Source organism: Schistocerca gregaria, chromosome 2 (assembly GCF_023897955.1).
Source record: "Schistocerca gregaria isolate iqSchGreg1 chromosome 2, iqSchGreg1.2, whole genome shotgun sequence".
Classification (NCBI taxonomy): domain Eukaryota; kingdom Metazoa; phylum Arthropoda; class Insecta; order Orthoptera; family Acrididae; genus Schistocerca; species Schistocerca gregaria.
The window spans coordinates 203,850,563-203,872,908 of NC_064921.1; the positions used below are offsets into that span (position 1 = coordinate 203,850,563).

Here is a 22,346-nt window from a genome sequence, read left to right on the forward strand (position 1 = left end):
ACCCATAGCAGCGGGAGTACCAAGATGCGAAACAAAAGCGCTACGAACTTATGTAACAACCTAATATTAGGAACAAGAGATGTGTTCCAAGGATCAAATAAAACCCTGAATTGTATTTCCCGAGAGTTACATTTCGTGACATGCTTATTTTATGAACAAATTATTTCGACTAGAGATTTGATATTTTTTGCCGGCCGTTGTGGCCGTGCGGTTCTAGGCGCGTCAGTCTGGAACCGTGTGACCGCTACGGTCGCAGGTTCGAATCCTGCCTCGGGCATGGATGTGTGTGATGTCCTTAGGTTAGTTAGGTTTAAGTAGTTCTAAGTTCTAGGTGACTGATGACCACAGATGTTGAGTCCCATAGTGCTCAGAGCCATTTGAACCATTTGATATTTTTTTGGGGATGTTTCAAACACTATTTGGAGTGAACTGGATTACAGACACTAACGTGATATCGACACTAAGAAGAACCTATACTTCTTAGTTGTATGAGACTAATCTTAATTTTGATTAGTAGATGCAAGTATTCCTGGAATAAAAAGTTGTGACTGAAATGGCATGACTGTAGTGTACTTTTTAGGTGGACGTGTTCTTAACGTGCACAGTTTCATGCATCTTAGTAGGGCAGTCTGTGCAAGCACAGATTCCAAGTATTGAATGCAAATAGAACAAGTAACTTACTGATTTTCACAAAAAACCTATAATAAAGTCAATATGAGAACTAATGCGATTAACTTTATATCGTAATATCCAGCAAGAAGCACTTCTATTGTTCTGCTATTTTCATTCTACTGAATTGTTCATGTTTTTAGTTAGAGCCATCTAAACATTTTGAAAATTTTTAGTATTTTTCCAGGCGTTCACAAGCAAGTTACTTTAAACGGGGAGGCTTTAACTGCCGCAGTACGCATACATGCCTTCACAAATGAGCAGTCTGTACAAAATAACACTCGCCAGTTAGTAAATGCTGACTACACGGCAGTGCGAGCCAAAATTTCGATTTTCTCAGAGGTATATGAGAAAATGATACATGATTTCAATTCAGCCTAACCACCTGAAAGCAAACCAGATCAAGAAGCAAGTCTGCGCTTTCCATTTAAGTAACACAGAAGCTCAACGAGAACTCAATGCGATGTGGAGAGGCGAGCGATACCAGCGCTATTCATAGCCGCAATATCAAGGCTGCCACTGGTCGCACCCTGGCTTGTGGTTGAGATAACACTGTCTGTTCACTTTAGGCAGGAAATCTAGTAGTTTTGTTAAGTCAATGTGTTTCAAGTTAATCTGGCAGTACCGTTAAGTCTTCGGGTTTCAAGGTAGATACTTACCTTACACCTACGTATTTGGGCACTGGGTTTTGCAAGGCATCTACAGACAGTGGCGAAATAATAAATTGTTGTTTCTTTCAATGTGACTTGAAGAGGGTGGTTTGAGTACACTACCCCAATGAAGAATGTGTTACTTTAAACAACAGTTCATGACAAGATGCTGGAAACAGCATCAACGTAAAATTTCTGTAACGCACACTGTTACCAAGATAATCATCTTTTGGTTTGGTATTGAGTCGATGAAGTCCGTACAGGTTCTGATACCCTCAGCGTCTATTTTTACAGAAAGGAATGCTGAAACATGAAAGGAAAGATGGGGATTTCCTTCAAGAGCTTCCAGCTTTAGTGAAGTAATAGGCGTCAATGTAGCCGTTGAGCATTTCTAGAGCTTTGGGCCAGTATGGAGGTGATTGTCACCGAACTCTGTGAGAAAGCTTTTCGCAAATATTCACATATACAACGTAAGGGGTACAGAAGTGATAACGCTCGTTCACCTTGAGATCAGCAGATGCCTCTAGCACGCATACATGCTGCAATCTCGAAGACGACGACAGTCTGCTTTAGGCTCTTGTTGTTCTCAGCGGCTCAATTAGTCGCAGTAGTGTCGTTAATGATCACTCTGAAGCACTCCGTCTTCAGGCCACGAGTGGCCTACCGGGACCATCCGACCGCCGTGTCATCATCCGTGGAGGATGCGGAAAGGAAGGGTGTGGGGTCAGAACACCACTCTCCCGGTCGTTATGACAGTATTCTTGACCGAAGCCGCTAGTATTCGCTGGAGTAGCCGAGTGCCGACCACGCCCGACAGCGCGTAACTTCGGTCATCTCACGGGAACCGGTATGTCCACTGCGGCAAGGTCGTTGCCAATGATCACTCTGAAGCTTCCCGAAATCGTCCATACTCGTCGAAATCTTCCATTCGTTTCCCGTGGTGGTCTCGCGGTTCTAGGCGCTCAATCCGGAACCGCGCGACTGCTACGGTCATGGATGCCTTGGGCATGGATGTGTGTGATGTCCTTAGGTTAGTTAGGTTTAAGTAGTTCTAAGTTCTAGGGGACTGATGACCGCAGATGTTTAGTCCTATAGTGCTCAGAGCCATTTTTTGAACATGCCATTATTTCAGAGTATTACCCTTTGATCTTTTTACGATTACCAATAATACGATAACCAGATGGTAGCGGTGAGAACGGGTACCTGTCTATCAGCTTACATACCCGGTTCAGGAAAACAAAGTAACTGACAGCTAACTACTAACAGACTAGCTACTTTCAACAACATCGTGCCTTCTGATGTCTCTACAATTGGGTTTTATTTCTCCGTGGAAATAACTTTATTTTACGTTATACAATGTCTGATGCTAGTAGCGGAAGCGTGGAGGAAAGTGATCAGGCTATTAGTTTGTACAAGGCGAACTGAGTACCGCACGTTAACTAGAAGGTTGCTAACGGATTCAGTACTGAATCTTAAAGCTGTTTCTTCTTCCGAAACAGTCGTTGCGTGGGTAACAGAGATCCGACGACGTCACACATTTGTCCTTCTATTGACACGTTTAGAAGTGTTCAGTTGTTAATACTCGATACTTCTATTATACTTTTTGTAGAACCACATGACAATTAGCGCACGTGTGTGTGATGCGAAGGCCGTTCTTGTACTAGGAGGGGCGTTGAATAAGTACGGCAACACCTTGCTCTCTAGGCCAATTTCGGCTAAAATATGAGGAATTTCTTCAGGGGCATCGTGGAATATTCCCGCTTCACCCCCTGCAGTTTCGTGAAGTAATGTATTGCGAATACATAGAAAGAAGGATTCTTTATTGTATGATTATATGATAGTGGAACAAACACTGGTAGCAGTTACTTCTGTACAATATCTGGGAGTATGCGTGCGGAACGATTCGAAGTGGAATGATCATATAAAATTAATTGTTGGTAAGGCGGGTGCGAGGTTGAGATTCACTGGGAGAGTCCTTAGAAAATTTAGTCCATCAGCAAAAGAGGTGGCTTACAAAACACTCATTCGACCTATACTTGAGTATTGCTCATCAGTGTGGGATCCTTACCAGGTCGGGTTGACAGAGGAGATAGAGAAGGTCCAACGAAGAGCGGCGCGTTTCGTCACAGGGTTATTTGGTAAGCGTGATAGCGTTACGGAGATGTTTAGTAAACTCAAGTGGCAGACTGTGGGAGAGAGGCGCTCTGCATCGCGGTGTAGCTTGCTGTACAGGTTTCGAGAGGGTGCGTTTCTGGATGAGGAATCGAATGGAAAATTAGAGAGATTCGAGCGCGCACGGAGGCTTTCCGGCAGTCGTTCTTCCCGCGAACCGTACGCGACTGGAACAGGAAAGGGAGGTAATGACAGTGGCACGTAAAGTGCCCTACGCCACACACCGTTGGGTGGCTTGCGGAGTATGATAGGTGACGGCGCGACATGTAGGCCTCAAAATAGCGTCTGTAAGCTAACGAACTTACCCAAGACAACGCAAGGCCTCGCACAGATCGGCGCACCGAAGAGGAGCTTACGAAACTTTATTGGACTGTTATTTCTCATAAACCCTGTAGTCCGAATCTCTCACCTCCCGACTTCCATTTCTGGTACAGCGACGGATGCTGTCCGCGGGAAGCAGTACGTGGATGATAGGGAGGTTGTGCACCAAGACGTTGACTCCGACATCGATCAGAAAAGTGATACCATTCGGGCATACAGGTCCTCCCATTAAGGCGGCCCAAGATAGTCGCACTGAACGGAGACCATTGTAGCGAATGTGTGGAGAATAATACGGTGATTGCAGTCCTGAACAAAATCCAGCTCCTAAAAAAAATTGTTGGCTTACTTATTGAACGCCACTTTTGTAATTCCTTGTAATACACTGCTGGCCACTAAACCTAAGACATAATGGAAGAGGAATGCAAAGCAGGTGAAACTGGTCCGACGTGCGCTACACACACGCGGATGCGAATTACTTTAATTTCAATACAGCCGCAGTAAGTAACTAGGAGTAACGCCACATACATTCTGTATATAATGAAAGATTCTGCATCTGAATATAGGTTGTTTGAAAGAAGACTGTGTTATGCCTCGCGAGAAAAGGAGAACATCTACCAGCACGCGCGGGAATTGAATAGTGACAGGATCGTGTCCTACCGACAATACGGTTCACCGTTTCGCGATACTATCCACTTTCGCCGTTGACTGTAATGCGAATATGGAATCGATGGGTTCAGGAGGACCATAGAAGCTATCAGCGGAGTCAAGCGACTAGCAGCCGAGAGGGAAGACTTACTGTTTGTGCCACGGTGCAGAATCGTACAACCACGTCACGTATCTTCAGCCGTGAAATGGGCTTGCTTGTAGCAAGACGTGTATCCACATTCCACACGCATAGTGCGTCGACGTGAGGACCGCTTCGGAAAGTTAGTACGGGGGGCAATATTGTGCTTTTCCTTGAAGTGAGAACAGAGAGGCGCACCGAGAGTGGTGCTGGCAGCCACACTGGACAGGAGTGGCATCAAGTCGTCTCTTCAAATGAACCCCAGTTCTGCATACAGTATCACGGTGGACGGATCCGTGTGTAGAGGCTCCAAGGAGAAGGAACGTTACTAACTGGATTCGCCATTGTCATACGAGCGAGATGGTGAGGAATCTCTCTGGATACACAACACCGTCACTCCTCGCTCGGGTAACCCTTACTGTCAAGTCTCTGAAGAGTTAAAGCTGACGGCTATTCCATATTCTTCAGGTCTCCGTGACGTTATCTTCCATTACGATAACGCAAGACCGCAATTTGACCGTGTTGTCCTGACTACCTCGATACAGAGGGTGTTCGAATGTTGCACTGGTCAGCAGGCACTCCAGACACACTCCTGGAAAAAGACATCTGGCCTTGGATTGCCGAGAGACGGGCCTGCTCCCACTCGCCAGACACTGCGACTGATGAACCCTGGCACAGAGTAGAAGCACCATGCAATGACGTACCCTTATCTGTCGTCCAAGCTTAGTTCTGTCCATGTCCTGTTTGGTTAGATACATTGTTGCTACCACAGCTGGCAGCGCTGTCTCTTATATTTTCTACTATGTATACTCCAAAATCATGTAATAATGTAAGTATCATGTTCTCCCTAGTATACTAAATAAGCACAATACGTAAAATTTCGATGTTTGTATCCTTCCTGGCATTGCAGTTTTGATGACCAGAGTTGTAATTATTGATGAGTTCCATTCTTTTCTCTTTTTTTTTTTTACGCAATCACTTTTCAGGCAGCTACAATTATTCTTCACCTCGACATCAAGATTAACTTCGCATTTGATCAGGCCAACCACGGAGGGTCACAGTACGAAAACTTCATACAGGGTTTTTGGAAATTCTCGTTACAAGCTTCTAGGACTTTTAGGGGGGAACGAGTACATAATATTTTGAGTAGGGACCCATGTCCGTAAATGTACAGTTTCCGTTGTACGACAGTTTCAATTCGGAAGTTTCACGAACTCGCTTCTGCTTGAGAAACTGGATTAGGCGTGATGCAGTAGAACGGTTAGGCAACAATTCGAAAGAGAACACAACGGAACGTCCGTCTGGAGCATTCACGTGATCCTGTCTACCCTATACCATACCAGGACAAGCAACTCTCGTACTTTTCTCTTTCCCGTAGCAGACGTGGAGGCGATACACATCTGGACTGAAAACGTTATTTCCGGACAAGGGTTCTTACTCAAAATATTACCGACCCACTCATCTCTACAAATTCCAGAGGTTTGTCACGGGAATTTCTGAACAGCCTGTATACTTTGCAAACTTGACATTATGATATGATTGGAAAGTAAATGAAAAATGGTATCTACTCCTGGACAAAAGAGGAACAAACGAAATCATTTTATTAATTTCATTGATACTACTGCTACTCACTGTACCAGTTATATTACACAATTAGAAAGTTATGAATTCTTAATCTTTTTTTACCATGATGCTTTAGATATTTAAGTTAATTAACGAATTTGCCGTTTTCTTTTATTCAGACAGTAAGACATACTAGTGCATGGAGACAAATAAGTAAGCTGTACTAAGGTTCACGAATGTTAGAAACGGCATTCCTGCACAAAAATGGTTTTTGTCAAGGATATGTCAAAACAAAATTTATCTTTATGTTCTCGACAAATCAACATGCTGGAATTTTTGACGGCAGTGCACGGTTTTGAAAAGTTGCGCTAGTGTTTAGTATATAATAATCAAGCTGATAAAGCACTAATTACATTGATACAATCACTGTAATAAATTCTGTATTTGGGAGAAAAGATTTCCACTGCTGGGAATAATTCTTTCTCTTAATACAGCATTATTACCGGCTGCTGCGTGTTTTCTGTGTACGCACTGGAAATTAAAGTGCAAGTCAGTAAGTCCATTAAGCTATCATTAGATTAACTGATAGTGACACTTTTATTTCTGGAAGAATAACGTATCAACGGCCCAACGCTGTAATTCTATAAGCAGGTTTTACGCTCTAAAAGCAACAAAAGAACTGAATATTAGCATGTCACGTGATTGTACATGGAGTCGACGAGCCCCATTTCTATGAAGTTGTGAACAACTGTAATGGAGGAGGAGGAGGATCTTAGTGTTTAACGTCCCGTCGACAACGAGGTCATTAGAGACGGAGCGCAAGCTCGGGTGAGGGAAGGATGGGGAAGGAAATCGGCCGTGCCCTTTCAAAGGAACCATCCCGGCATTTGCCTGAAGCGAATTAGGGAAATCACGGAAAACCTAAATCAGGATGGCCGGAGACGGGATTGAACCGTCGTCCTCCCGAATGCGAGTCCAGTGCGCCATCTCGCTCGGTCGAACAACTGTAATGCCCATCGATGTATGGCAGTATACTTTGTTCAACGACCTTGCTTTAAATGTTATCTTTTTATGAGACCTCTCTTCCCAGTCCAATTTCTACCAGTAAGATGAAATTTATTTCGTCTTTGCGACTGTAATACACGTCTTATTTGGACCAGACGCGTTTCGATTAATTTTATAGCAGTTTCACAGGTCACTGCAACAGCTGTGAGTTTCCTTACGAATCTGTTTGCAAAGATAATTGGTGTTCTGAAGTTTTAAATTACTTTTATAACTCACGTTTTATGGCTCATACAGTAAAACCGCGGTAATCCCACCTCTGGATATCGGAACATCCGTTTAATCCCAGGTGAATGGCGAATGACTACCAGGTATTTAAAATATATATATATATCAAAAGATTGTCACGGATAAAATCGGACAGGATGTTGTCTGCTGGGCTGCAGACGCTAGGGTTAATTTAAAGTCAGAAACACCAAAAAATCTCGGTAAATTATCTTATAGAAACACAATGAAAACGAAAAAAAAACAAAAGAAATAATGCCGCTATCAAAACACAAAGAAAATGAACAGCTGAGAGACCTCATACGACAGCTTTCTGGACATAAAAATGCAGGTGACAGTGAAGCGCAAAACTGGCTGAACCACAACGATTAGTAGGAAACGACCGATTGTGTTCTTTTGAGAATAGTAAATTAAGGAATAAAAGATTCTAGTGATAAAAGACGAGGACAATGTAGGTGCCAACAAAGTGAGTCATTGCAACAGAACACCTGAATAAAAATTCACAACTAATGCGGGATACGATCGCCTCTTTTTTTCGTATTTCTTGATGCAATAATTTACCAACAGCCGTATGTACTGTAGAAATTTATTTTATGAACTACTTATGTGCTACCAGTTTCGACATTACATTGATGCCATCTTCAGGCCCCATACGTCATAACTGTAAAACCGCTATACACGGAAGAAGCCATATAACTGGATCCGTGAATCAAATTGTTATGCAACAGCTCTTGGTGGCCAGGCGACACAGACACCGTATATAGCGATTTTATACGACTATGACGTGTGGGGCCTGAAGATGGCATCAATGTAATGCCGAAACTGGTAGCACATAAGAAGCTCATTAAATAAATTTCTACAGTACCTACGGCTGTTAGTAAATTATTGCATCAGCCGTTGTCCCACGGTCCATAATGAATCAACGAAGATTTTATTATTGTGGCGGTGGCAGTGTCTGCTATTCCTTTGTGTATTTCTGTGTGTCGAACGCAGGTATATACACAACAGCTGTATTGATTTTAAGGTGCTGGTAGGCTGGCGACTACTAAGATAATTTCTTTTTTTTCCGATCTACAGACTTCTCACGCTTAACAAGAGAGAGAGAGAGAGAGAGAGAGAGAGAGAGAGAGAGAGAGAGAGAGAGGGGGGGGGGGGGAGGGAGAGCATAGCACCTTCAAAGCAGAATATTTTTCTGTTTATCCTGCATGAGATGAAGAACATGGAATACACAAAACTGGTCGCCGCCGTCACAAACATGTTAACATTCACTGAAAAATTTACATCCTCCTGAAAAGCCATTGTATACAGACACATAATGCGGCCACAATGAGAAAAACGTACAGACAGGATTTACACAGAATAAAATTAAAGCAAATAATATAAATCAAGTGATTAACTACAAGGATCTACTTAGCAAAATTGTAGGATACTTACATTCTTGTTTAAATGTGAAGTATTCTGTAAGATGCCTACATTCGTGATTCCCACGCAATAGGAATAATGTGGCTGGGTAACACAGTTTCAGCGCCCAGAGGTACAAAACACACTGCAAACAAAAGAAAAAACAGACATCACACACCTGTTAAACTGAACAAATAAAGGCAATAAAAGCTTGCAGAAACATTGGCGACACACACACACACACACACACACACACACACACACACACACACCACTCACGAAAACTTCTCTGCTCTAGGACTACATGAAAAGCAGTCATTCTGAATACGAAAGACAGACAGACTAATAGACGCAAGCCATGTTAAGCTACATCCATGCCCTTAATGAATGGCAGCACCTTAAAAAAATTTAAGCCTTTCAAGCAAATCGCCCCACATGAACTATACTATGTGGCTAATTCACGCTGGAGTATTCTTTCCAGAATCCGACAACTACATTTATCAGGCTTTCGTACTTACCTGTCATACTGATGTAGGAAATTGGTCTATTTATTTCAATAGTCCTCATCTTACTGATTTACAAATAGGATCGAACCTACTCGTCATCACCGATGTCGTCCAAATTTACGGTATATGGAGGGGGGCTTGGGCGTAAATAAAGGTTACGAAAGTGGGAGCTCCCTATGGCCGATAATTAAGAATAGCATTTTTAGCGAGGGCCAGGCGACAAAGCAGCCACTTACGTTAGTGTAGTTTCCAGACAGTTGCTGACACATCAGAAACACTTCAGGCCAATAAATCAAGGGTCGTGAGGTCGAATCCGTACGTGGAAACATTTATTTCCAATTTTTGCGATAGTTATACAGCAAGTAATCCGAAATAACGCTCTATATATTGCATTATTAATATGTTAATTAAGGGCAGAAATGCAAAGTCAAAGGAAAATTGGAATTGCAAACGAATTTCGAGGAAGATTTTGTAAGGTGTACACGAGGGCTTCGTAGGTAAAATTAAATTCTTCTATTGTTTTACAATTGAATTACATGTGCTGAGGTGATATTCATCGTAAAACAGGAAACCTATTGTTTGCGTGCAGCTGCCGAGGGCTTCTCAAAGATCAAAATTAAACTACGTAACATAATACGAAGTTCCGTACGTTTAAATTACAATCTCTTCTTGGAAAGTGTCCTCGTAGACACTTTAAGTACAAAGCCTTCTTGGAAATTACTTTCAATCATAAATCTTATTCTGCTCACTGAGCAATATTTCGACTTATTTTCAGTGTATGTAATGTAAAAAAATTAAAATAAAAAAGTAAACGCATAGGGGAATCAACCCCACGACCTTCAGATTACCGTTATACAAACTATTCCCCGAGCCAAAAGCTCTCCGGAAACTACCCTAACATAAATAGCTCATGCCTAATCCGAACTGCGCCAGAAGTGCAATTTTTCCAAACGCTTGAGCACCTGGAGCGCCAACGTTTATCATTTTTATTTCTATCCAAGCCCCGCATATGCCATATATTTGAACGAAATCTGGGTGGAAATGACAGAAAACTGTAACTGCCTATACAACATAGGCTTACAACGATCACTGAAAAGGGTGTCCAAATGACGAAAATGCGCAAAAAAGTATAGTGGGTGCTAAACGTAAGGACGAAACTAACTTTCGCATGATGTGTCACTGCCTAGTAACACAGCTCGATGGAGCTTGGACCATACACTGGAAGAAATGCTATAGTACAGTACAGAAGATAACTGAAAGAAACGAGCAACGAGACGGACTGAAACGACACTTTTATTCAAAGACAATAATTACACTGAAGTCGCCGCGATTTATGGTGATCCTCTGAAAATTACAAAAGGCAAGGCGTGGTTCCTAATAGGGTGTGTGCTCACATGCTCTGCAACGATCTCCCAATCTGGCCACAAGGTTGGTAAGGAGTTGTTGTAGCAAGGCAGTCCATTCCTCCATCGGCGAGGTTGAAGCTGCAAGATAGTCGTTGGTGCATGTGTTCGTATTCAATACGTCTCCTCCCGCATCCCAACTGTGTTCGATGAGATTTAAGTCGGGGGAACGGGCGAGCCAATCGGTTCACCGAATATCCTCTAATTCCAAAAGATCCTCCACTTGCTCTGTTCGATACGGTCATTCTCGCTCTTCCACAAAAATGAAGTCAGGGCTGGACGTTCCCCTGAGAAGAATCACATGTGGAAGGAATACTGTGTCGCAATTACGTTGGCCGATGAGTGTACCGTATTCACATATCTGGAGGTTTATACGCCCATGCAAAATTATCCTTCCGCATACCGTTATTATTGGCCCACCAAAACGATTATTTTCCTGCGGGGATTACGTGTTCTCTCCTCTCGCCAGATGAGGCTCCGTCCAGAACCACTACTCAGACTGAATGTGCTCTCATCCGAGAAGAGCACGCCATCCTACTCTTCGTTGCTGCAGTCCCTATGCTCTTGCATCACCGCCAACGTTGCTGCCGGTGCGCGGTTGTCAATGGAACATAACCTACTCTTTGCCGTACCACTGTGGAGCGTGAGACTCCGTGCATAGTGATAGAAAGTGGTTGTAGCAGCACTTGTTTGAGGTGAGTTCATTCTTTATTGCTGCACAACGTTGTGGTCATGTTGTAGTTGAAGACGGTAGACCACCTTCTCTCCTTCGGACAGCAGTACTTGTAGTTCGGAACGCTCCCCATACACGTGATACAATTCTGTAAGCAATACCAAAATTCCTGTGTTTCGTTAGTCACAATTTGTCCTCCTTCCAGTTTCCTGTGCTCCGTGTGAAGTCATGAAAATGTCGTCTCCAGGCCATGTTATTATGAGTAACACCACCAAAGTGCACCGTAACTGCTCGCTGACTGACACACACTGGCTTCTCCCGTTCCCTGAATTGCCGCGTGTTGAGGGGCCAGCCGCATTTGGCGCTGTAGTCGCGCTGACTTCAAGGCATGTGACGTCCATCTTTCTGTGCACGATTGGGCAGCTCTGGCAACAATCTTTCGTTTCCACAGAGTAATTAATATCTTATGTTACTTCATCTATCTCGTCCTTACGTTTTCACAACACTGTCTTATACAGAACGAGCTTTACATCAGGCACGTCGGATTAAGCTGCTACTAAAATTTCACCTTCCTAACACGAAAATCCAACAAATACTATTTTATCTCAACTAAAATGAGATACACTACAGCCCGTCATCATGGCAGAATTTGAATTTCTAACACTGGGTAGCTACCAACGTTTCCACTCAACATACAGCGGATTGTATTTGCCGAAGTACGAATCCTGATGGCCTACATTTTTAGAAGAGGGCATGCTTACAAGGAAAATGAGTATTTTATTTATTTTTATCTGATTTTTACCATTTATATATGAATTACGTGACAGTGAATACTTTTATAAATACATTCTATGAATGAGGTTTCTTTCGTATTGATATTTCCAATGAAGAAGACAGGTACCTCCAAAACTCGTTTAATTAGAGCTCTTCCAGTGTGTTCGGCTGAGCCTACATTTTAGGTTTCAAATATGCACCTTCAATCGAATTAATTACAGACTCAAAAGGACGGACGGACGAACAGAACATTTATAAAATAAAAACAACGAAATATTAATTGCTGAAGAAGATACCTGAAGCTATTAACATTTTATAGCGAAACTTAAAAGATTTTTATACCATGTGTCATTATATTTATTTACAAGCCTTTGCTAGGCACACATCCTGTATACATCTGCTCCTCACCACTGTCAGTGTGCACCTCTTTCACTCTACTCTCTCTGTCCCTCCATCTCTTCCAACCCCCATCTAACTCTCACCAAATGTCTTCGCCCCCATCTACCTCCAAAACATCTCTCTCTCTCTCTCTCTCTCTCTCTCTCTCTCTCTCTCTCTCTCTCTCTCTCTCTCTCTGACCATATCCTCATTTCTTCTCTCTGCCCATCTCTTCTTCTGACTTTTTTCTTTCTATCTCCTCTTCCTAACACTCATTATCCATCTCCACCTCCTCCTCTGTTGTTCTGTCCATCTCATCCTCTCCTCATTCTGCCCATCAAATCCTCTTCTCCCTCTCTCTCCATCTACTTCTCCTCCCACACTCTGCTATCCCCTCCTAGCACCTCTTCTCTCCGTCCATCCCCTCCTACCACATCTCCTTTTTCCTACCACCTCCTCCTCGTCTCTGCTTAATCTCTTCTACCTGCCCCCTATCCGTTCCATCTCCTCCAGCTTATCTCTCTGTCCCTATTCTCCTTCTCATCTCTCTCTGCCCATCCCCTCCTCCCCCTCTCTCCCTATTCATCTCTTCCTGCCCCACTTCTCCTTCTGTTTCCTCTTCCACCCATCTCTACTTTCACCTAGCTGTGTCATTCCACAAATTTGGCCTCCATTAATGTTTCTGTCAAATGTAACACACATGTCTACTCCTGTTCTCCTCTCTTACCATCTCCTCCTCATCCCCTGTATTACCAACTCCTCTTCTCAACCTCCTCACCCCACCCCCTCCTTGGCCTCTCTGCCCATCTAACTCTTCCCCCCCCCCCCCCCCGCTCTTTCAACAACTCCTCCTCACCCCTTTGTCGATCTCATACTACCCCCTCTCCCTATTCATCTCCTCCTGATCTTCCTCCAACTCCTCCCCCTATCCATTTCTAATCATCTCCTCCTGGCCCCTCTCCCTATCCACTTCCTCTCACCTACCTCCATTCCTACTCTTCTTCTTCTTCCCTTTGTCTGTCCATCCACTCATGCATTCCCTGTATCTTCCCATCCCCTCCCGCAACACTCACTCCCAATCCACCCCATCCAGCCCTGCTCTTGTCCAGTCTCTCCTCTGTCGATCTCTACCTTCTCTCAGCTGTGCCCATTGGCACATGTATCCCTCGCAAAATAGGTTGATAAAGCAGGTCAATACTATTGCGACATCAGGCCTGTCGCTCAGCATACACGTTTGAGCTTAAAAACAGTTCTTTTGGCCATGACGTATAAGGATGCCATGCAGAGCAGGTCGTTAAGGCACGCCTATACTATTCCTAAGCAACATACTTGGTGTTCTAGGCAGCTTGTAAAGCAGGGACTGAAAAAAACATTTTTGCCTATATCTCCACTGCTACGTAATTAGAAATTTATAAATCACAAGTGCTGATATTTATGGAGCTATATATACTATTCAATTACAGGGTGAGTGCAAATAGCTTTAGCCTATATGTATTCTGATGATACCATCAGTCCGTGACAGCTATATCGACCTAGCATTAATGTGAATGTTTTCCAGTTCCTGTAGGTCGAGTGTACACTTGTGCTTCAATGAAGTCAAAACATATTCGTTACAGGAGGAGAGCACACACTGTAATAATCACATATGGCCATTATAAAATAAATTCGAGATAAATCATACCGGTTGTGTTTGTTGGTGCAGTGTGGAAAACGGAAGTGTTACATTCAAACAATGGCTACCAGACAAAACGACGTTTACATTATTCTGTTCTATTGGTCAGCTATGCGTTTCAAGTAGACTGAGCTGTAAGTCAGAATTTGTATATACTAAACTTATTAGAGCTTTAGAAGTGCTTCATATCTGTGAATTGGGTCGGCGATGTGGAGCTGCCAGATTTCGGGTTACTGTGGAGTGTTATCCTAATTTATTGAAACAAACACTGGAAGTATTATGCTGCTCATTTTTACTTTCGATCATTCATTCACAGTAGTATCTTAAAACCAGGAAAAACCCAACAACAACGTTCAACGTACTGTCCTTTGACCCTTCTGAGTATGATGTACAAATTACTTGAGCTGCTACTGTCTACCAGTAAATGTATTCCGACACTAGGGAAGGTGCAAGACAGGCTGGATTTCGACCAAACTGAAGCTTACATGGAAGCTCGCTTCCAGAAACAACTACATACCTCTGCTGTATTTACTGATATGCCTGCTGTTTGTGATACTTTCTGGAGGCACGGTGTTGTCTATCAGCTGCCCTGTGTAATACCCTGCAGAAGAATAGCACAACTCCTGAGCACACTCTTAACTGACGGGCCATTTCAGGCAATCATAGGCAATGCCGCTAGTGACCAGATGATCCTGGACTATGACCTACCTTTAGGCTCAGTCCTACCTCCGCTACTATTTTCAGCTTAATACATACATGCGAGACACACTACCCTGAAGGTTTGGCGGTGCTAATGACTGGGTGATAGGAACACAGCACAAAAATATCGACGTCACAGGAGATGTAATAACAGAAGATGTAAGTATAACGTGCTAATACTTTCGTAAATGGCATTTTTAAGTGAACCTTAAAAAAAGAATCCATACGCTTTCATCTGGACTTTATTTCAGGGTAATAGCCTGGCCCGTAACAAATACCCACTTGGAGCTTAGTATTATCTGCCCTTGGTTTTGTCTACTCAGCGGTAGAATACTGCAGCCCTTTCTGGATAAGCAGTAGCAGCACAAAGCTAGTATATGCGCAACTAAATCAAACGATGCGGATTTTAGTGGTATGATTAAGTCTGCTCTAGCATTCTTGCTACCTGCGCTGAGCTGCATTTTCCCACCTAACCTGAGAGGAATCAATACTGTCCTGACCGAGTATAACAGTTGCAACAATCAACAGCTGCCAATTTATGGGAATATACCTGCTACCTGAAAGAACAGACTCCGCCCCAGAAAACCCGCACTCCGTACAGCTAGCAACCTGGTGGTCTATAACTTCAGTCTCCACAAAGCTTGGGTGCAAGAATGGCACAACACAACAGCACAGTTCCAAAGCTTTCTCCGAGTAAGCAACGAACATGGAAACTTTAATATATTAAAAATGATAGTGCGTTTTAGATGCTAATTAAAATGAAAGATAAATGAAACTTTAGAAACCGAGCACAAGAATGCATTGGACAACAACAGGGAAGGGAATCGGCCTATTCTTTTCAAAGGAACATCTCAGTATTCGCTGTAGTGATTTGTGGGGAACCTAGTCTCAGTGGCGAGTCGCAGATTTCAATCGTGCAACGTGAAAATGCAGATCGAGTCTTTTTAATTGTTTGCCAGTACAGCACCTATCTCTGTTTTTGAAACTATGAAGCAGGAAACTATTCCATTGAAAAACTGCATGAAATCTGAACCGCTACTGTAAGTCAGTTACGACAATATAGCTGACATTCCCACATTCAAATCCCTAGGAGACTTCACGGAGTATTTGTCATTAGGCTGTGCAGCGAATAAATAGATAATATAAATGGCTGCGAGCACTATGGGACTCAACATCTTTGGTCATAAGTCCCCTAGAACTTAGAACTACTTAAACCTAATTAACCTAAGGACATCACACACATCCATGTCCGAGGCAGGATTCGAACCTCCGACCGTAGCGGTCACGCGGTTCCAGACTGAAGCGCCTAGAACCGCGCGGCCACACCGGCCAGCAATAGACAATATGTTCACACTAAATGTAACTAAGACAGATGCACGATTTACCCAGGAAAAGGCGCAACACAGCAGTTATTATTCTGGAATTGGACCCCGGCCATAACCGGTGGCGGGGCGTCGACCCGTCCCTGCATGGGAGGAGTGGGGAATAGTAATCGCAAGGCTCTTCAATGTAGCACTACCGCAGTGGATGAAGCGCTGGGCTACACCTCTTGAACTGAGGACAAAGGCGTGGGCACCAGAAACATCTCATTGTTTAACGGCCGCTTTCAAAACGCGCTTTACCTACCGCTACTATATTTGGATCAGAATAACAAACTGACAAAGCTAATTGTTTACAGATCAGCTTCCTATACTAGCCTGGACACAAGTTCTGTCCTGCGCACATTTGTCATACTGCTCTGCTACCTCAACTGCCGGTTACCAGTCACCTGTGATCTGTAACGAAATTGTTGCTGTTTGATATTACATGCCGTGTTTCTAGGAACAAAATTTATTTATTTATTTATTTTTTGAACGTGTGAAGCTAACTGTGAAGTTGCTTAGAAAAGTTATCAGAGTATTACGATCCGGCAAACCTAACTGAATACTGCACATTAACGGGGAACCTACGAGCGCGCTCAGTACGGTGACACACAGCTGCTGCTATTGGAGCCATATTGCGCTTGCGCGTAACGGAGAATCGACGACGTCGCCCCACCCTCCTCTTCCCTTCCCCACAGTAGTGTCAATCACCTTGTCGATCCTACGCTGGAAGGATCGAATTTACCCTTGCACTCCTTTGCTGCAGCGCAGCGGCATAGCTAACCGGGCTGCCGCGTCGTTCTAGAAGGGAGGGACTGGCACCTGGAGATCTTTTGGCACGAAGCAATGAATCGGTCGAGCCTGAGAAAGACTGTTGGGCAGGTTCCGGGAGTCGTACTCCGCGCATTGCGCGTAAAAATGTGAATTAGTTTTATGATATTGTGGAATACGTACTGCTAGTAGAACCAGAGCCTTCTTACAGGGGAGATGCCAAGTGCATGCGCTTCTCACGATCGCGTATAAAAGTGGCAAATTGTACTGATCGTCGCATCCGTGTTAACACGCGATTAGAACGCGTATGTGTGTGACGACTTTGAAGCTCATAATTGTATTTGGTATACGGTACGAAAGCCGATCGTACAGCAATGAACTGTCAATGATAACTCATACAAATGCGTGATAAGTCGGTCACTGCAATCGTTCTGTGGGTACTATTTGAACCAGTAGGCACGTGTTACTTAAATTGAAGGTAGAATAAAATAGCCGTATCGCACAAAAGTAATCACATATTGAAACTTTTTCGTTATTAACAGAGTAGTTTCGGAGGAACAGAATCAAAGAACATTGTGGGAGAATGGTTCAAATATCTCTGAGCTCAATGGGACTTAACATCTGAGGTCATCAGTACCCTTGAACGTAGACCTACTTAAACCTAACTAACTTAAGGACATCACGCACATCCATGCCCGAGGCAGGATTCGAACCTGCGACCGTAGCGGTCACGCGGTTCCAATTGGAAGCGCCTACAACCGCTCGACCACACCGGCCGGCTTGTGGGAGAACAGATAGAGCATGCATCGTAGGCTCATGGTCAGAACTTCAGTTATCGGCGCATGTACCATTTCTATAACTAGCTCCTTATTAACGTCCGATGCTAATTTTTTTGCAACGAGCTACACAACACTAAGTACTAGTCACCCACCAATAATCCATATACAGCAATAAATTGGGGGAGCGCCCTACATCACGGAATGAAAAACTAAGACCATACAATAGTAATCAAATCAGAAGCATTATATTCGACAGAATACTGATCGCTCAATACAATCAAAAAATGTTTTTGAAGTTTCTCAGCGCAGACAGCATGTGGATGGTAACATAGTCCCACCAGTAACGTAACCGTTTTGAACAACACTTTCGATACTTTCAGCAAGCGACGGCCGAAATATTAAGGCCATATCGCGGTCAACCTTTCTAGACTTGTCAAGAAAATTCTCTGCCCTACCTTTTACTGAAAAATGAAGAACAAATGGCTACTTGGAACTGAAGAAAAAAACTTCGGGAAGCAGACGTTACAGAAGATACTGTGTACAATTATCTCCTAAATTTTAACTGATTATTACCGATTTGTAGCAATCCAGAAACTAGACCCAATAAAACAAAGCCTGTAGATCGTAGAAAAACGAGAATAAAAATGGTTCCAGGACGTGAATAAAGCAAGATTATATTTACATACATTCGCGTTCGCCTCAACTGGGTACATATTAAATATAATTTTTTAAAAAAATTTAATTAGGTGGCTTAAATATAAGGCGTTTGCAACAGAAAGACAACAGGTGTTTCCTACGACATACGTTCGACTGAAGTAGATATTATCCTGCCAGTAATGATCAGCCTACAGAATAATTAACGCTTATACTCAAATCGAGATCGTGTTGCTTGGGGCTGTGTCGTTACGTCGGTGGCTCTCTTGGGAGGGACGTTGAGCTTTTAGCCATGGGCACCTCCCACCGGGGAAACGTTATGCTAGTTGGGCCACGGGAGACAGCCGACGTGCGAGCACGATATGCAGCAGGACCACGGGGCCAGAGCGGCGGGCCTGAACCCTGGGCACGGCTCGTATGAACCGGCACAGCTCTGCAGAATGCTGTCACGGTCGACGTAAGCGAAACCAGGCCTCTGCCGTCTTGCGAATAAAACGCCTTTTGTAAGTATGAAGACCTGTTGCGAATCGTGCTCAAGTAATATATAGTAAGCTCCCTCCGTACGTATGCACAAAGCTCATCAGTCCAGCAAAGGGCTCAGCCATTATCTGCTGACTATAAATACGTTCACAGCTGAGCAACAAGTTGATTTCTCTTACTCTATAACGATAGGAAATACCACATCAGTTTCCTGGCACACTAGCAGTGCAATTGTTATCAATTAACTGCATGCCAAAACTATTAAAAACCACAACCAGCATTCAATGAATTAGCACTCGTATTCTTACGACTGTCCAGGTGTTTCTGTACGATCAATACGTAATTAGTACTGCCACTACGATCATTTTTACATTTCTTCTCAAAAAAGCTGCGAACCCTGCTGATAATTTTCGTATTTCCTGTTTTGTACTCGTGGGGAAATGTTTACATTGCTACGGAAAAAAGGGAAGCACCTGCAACTGCATGAGGAAACGAAAGGAAACTTCTTGGATTGACAAAGTATGTGTTATTATTGAATTTCAAAATCGAGTGAAATTTACAACGAACTGACAAGTGCGAGCCCAGTTTTTAGTATGACTTTGCACCTCCTCTAACCTGGATGCAATCACCGATTTGATTGGGAAGGGTATTACAAAGCCGTTGTATCCTCTTCTGAAGCAAGCTGACCCACAACAGTTGTAAATAGTCCTTGATATCGCAGATACTGGGACTGAGTGTTGACGTCCGAGCTGGTCGAACCCATGTTCTATCGGGGACACTTCTGTGGCTCTTCTTAGACGTGGGAGTACCTCAACATCAAGCAGGCAGTTCATAGTGACGCGTGTGGGCGAGCACTGCCCAGTTTAAAAGATGGCACCACGACACAGTCTGAACAGAGGCACTACGCTAGGGCGCACGCAGACAATGACGTACCCGTTGTACTGTCAGACTTCATTCAACCAGTACCAGCTGTGAACTGATCACATACCGCATGCATCTCCACACCATGGGCCTAGGAGTAATACGGCCGTGCGTCTCCAAAGCACTGGGAGAATGCGAGCTATCTACAAGTCGCCCCCATACTCGCTAATAATGGTTATCCGGGCTAGTGCAGAAACGCGATTCACCGCTGAATACAATCCGACGCCTTCCATCAGCACTCATGCTTCCCGATCACAGCACCACGCCGAGAGGTGGTGTGGTGTTGTTGAGTTAACTGCAGGTTATGCCCCGGGAAGGTAATTTCCTAGTATGGTTGCTGTTACTCCCCTACCAATGCTGTGGGATGACAAAGAATGTTGCAGCAAGTCCATTACTCGCTCTCAGATGGAAAGGGCAGACTTGAAGCGATTACAATATTCTTCTACATCTACAGATACACTCCACAATCCACCGTCTAGTGTATGGCAGAGTGTACCATGTACCGATGTCAGTCATTTCCTTTCCTATTTCTGTTGCAAATGGAACGAGGGGAAAACGACTATCGTCAGTTTTAATTTCAGTATCACGTCATTTAAAAACGGAGTACACCGTGAATGAAATGGAACGCCTGCTTCTTTCTCCAGGTTTTGAATGCAACCTACATACTTTTCACGGCTGCTGCGTCATCATATCCAAACTGTTCGTTACTCATTACGTGACTCATATGTTAGGTGCAGCATACCCAGGGCATATTTCATTTTTTCTCCTTTCCATTTTTTTTCAGGTATGTAAGTATTACGGACGCTAAAATGTTACACTATTTGGTTATTACTACGCCTATACCTAACGCAAAATGAAAGTTGGGACGTGAAAACTCTACATCCATGTACGGAAAAGATGTAGATCAGTATTGCCAACTATACAAACCGCCATCCTTTCACGACAAATCATTAACAACACACTGAGCCCATACCACTATTATTTGATTTGCTGGAAGAGTCTTTTGTGATTTCCTACAACCTACTGAATTAGTAAATATCGTAGACATGCCACGACTACATCTTCGAGTATGCTTAGTGTAATTAGCTGCATTTCTCAGAGGTCGTATTGTGGGCTAGTGGAAAGCGAGGTGGTCCTTCCGAATAACGTGTTGGACATAAAATGTCTGTTGTGTATCGATGTTAGTGCCGATCATTTAAGAAAAGAGCACATGATAACAATACTGGTTCCGGAATCTATTGCCATAGAATTACACATTTAAATCGCTTTTAATCTCTAGGCGTCGACAGTAACAATTTTTGCATGCTACGTGTCAGATGGGGTCATATAGAATCTTTGGCTAAAGTTGGGCTACTGCAAGAGACGCCTATTGACAGGACTTCTGCCAACCTCAAAACCGAATAGGACGCACCAGCACCGCCATTCAGTTCATTCTTCAGTCGTTCCTACAACGCGAGAAATATGTGCTCTTCCAGCAAGACACTGCCTTTCAACTTCTCGCACCAGCAACGTGATCGCCAGGGTTGAGTTCCATTGCGGATGGGTGCGGTGACACCTGATCCAGTTTATTACTGCTGCTACTGATGTTGAGTGTTTAAAACCAAACAGATCAGTCTCCTATTCACACCCTCCCCCTTCCAAGACAAAAGCAATGTATTCAATCACACTGCGCATGGATTAAGTTCTGTGTTAAAGCATGTATCTGAGGCGGAACATAGGAAACAACCCGACAGTCACGTAGTGGGACGTGGGAAACCGCCTAAAACCATATCCATGATGGCCGGCACATGGACCCCTCGTTGTTAACCCGTCGGGAGGATTCGAACCGGGGCCGCATACCTTCCCGACCCGGAAGCTAGCCGTATTTGGTACTGTTTTTGTGGAATAAAAAAAAAAAAAAGCGGTCGTGTACACACGCGCGTCTATTAGAAACGCCTCTTGATCAATTACTACATCGGACGGAGGAAGGAACAATATCAACACAGCTGGCATCCGAAACCTCAATCATCGTCTTACAAGTCGAACTGTAGGACTGAATTTCAGCTTAAGGCGATTACGACTTAACGCATTAAAGCTCCGCGCAGTGGGCAACCTCTAGTTAAAATCCGGGCATATAGAGCGATGGATATAAAATCCTACAAAACTGTGATGATCTTAGATTCTACGGGTTGGTGGTTAGGTATCCGATGTAGGAATTATAAAATTCTAAATAGTGGATCTGATTTGGCGGATCAAAAAACTATAAATTTCGCAGATTCGAAAAAGCTTCGAGGATAAAGCGCTGTGAGGTTGCTGATAAAAAATTAGAAGCCGAAATTGGCATACTGGAAAGGTTTATTCAGTATTTTACATTTTTCAATCGAAGTCACAGTCACATTCGCCGCTTCTGGTTATTGCTTTAAGAAGGGTCGCTGTCGAGTTGTCCACA

General features: G+C 43.5%; 1 protein-coding gene across 3 annotated transcripts in view; it reads right to left on the bottom strand.

Annotated features, from left to right (window-relative positions):
* Positions 1–22,346, bottom strand: part of LOC126336689 (serine/threonine-protein phosphatase 2B catalytic subunit 2-like) — a 778,905-nt gene that overhangs the window by 174,334 nt on the left and 582,225 nt on the right. For all 3 annotated transcript variants that reach the window (XM_050000640.1, XM_050000639.1, XM_050000637.1), the window contains exon 4: positions 8,881–8,992. In XM_050000640.1, coding sequence (XP_049856597.1) covers positions 8,881–8,992 — 112 coding nt within the window. The remainder of the gene's footprint in view (positions 1–8,880; positions 8,993–22,346) is intronic.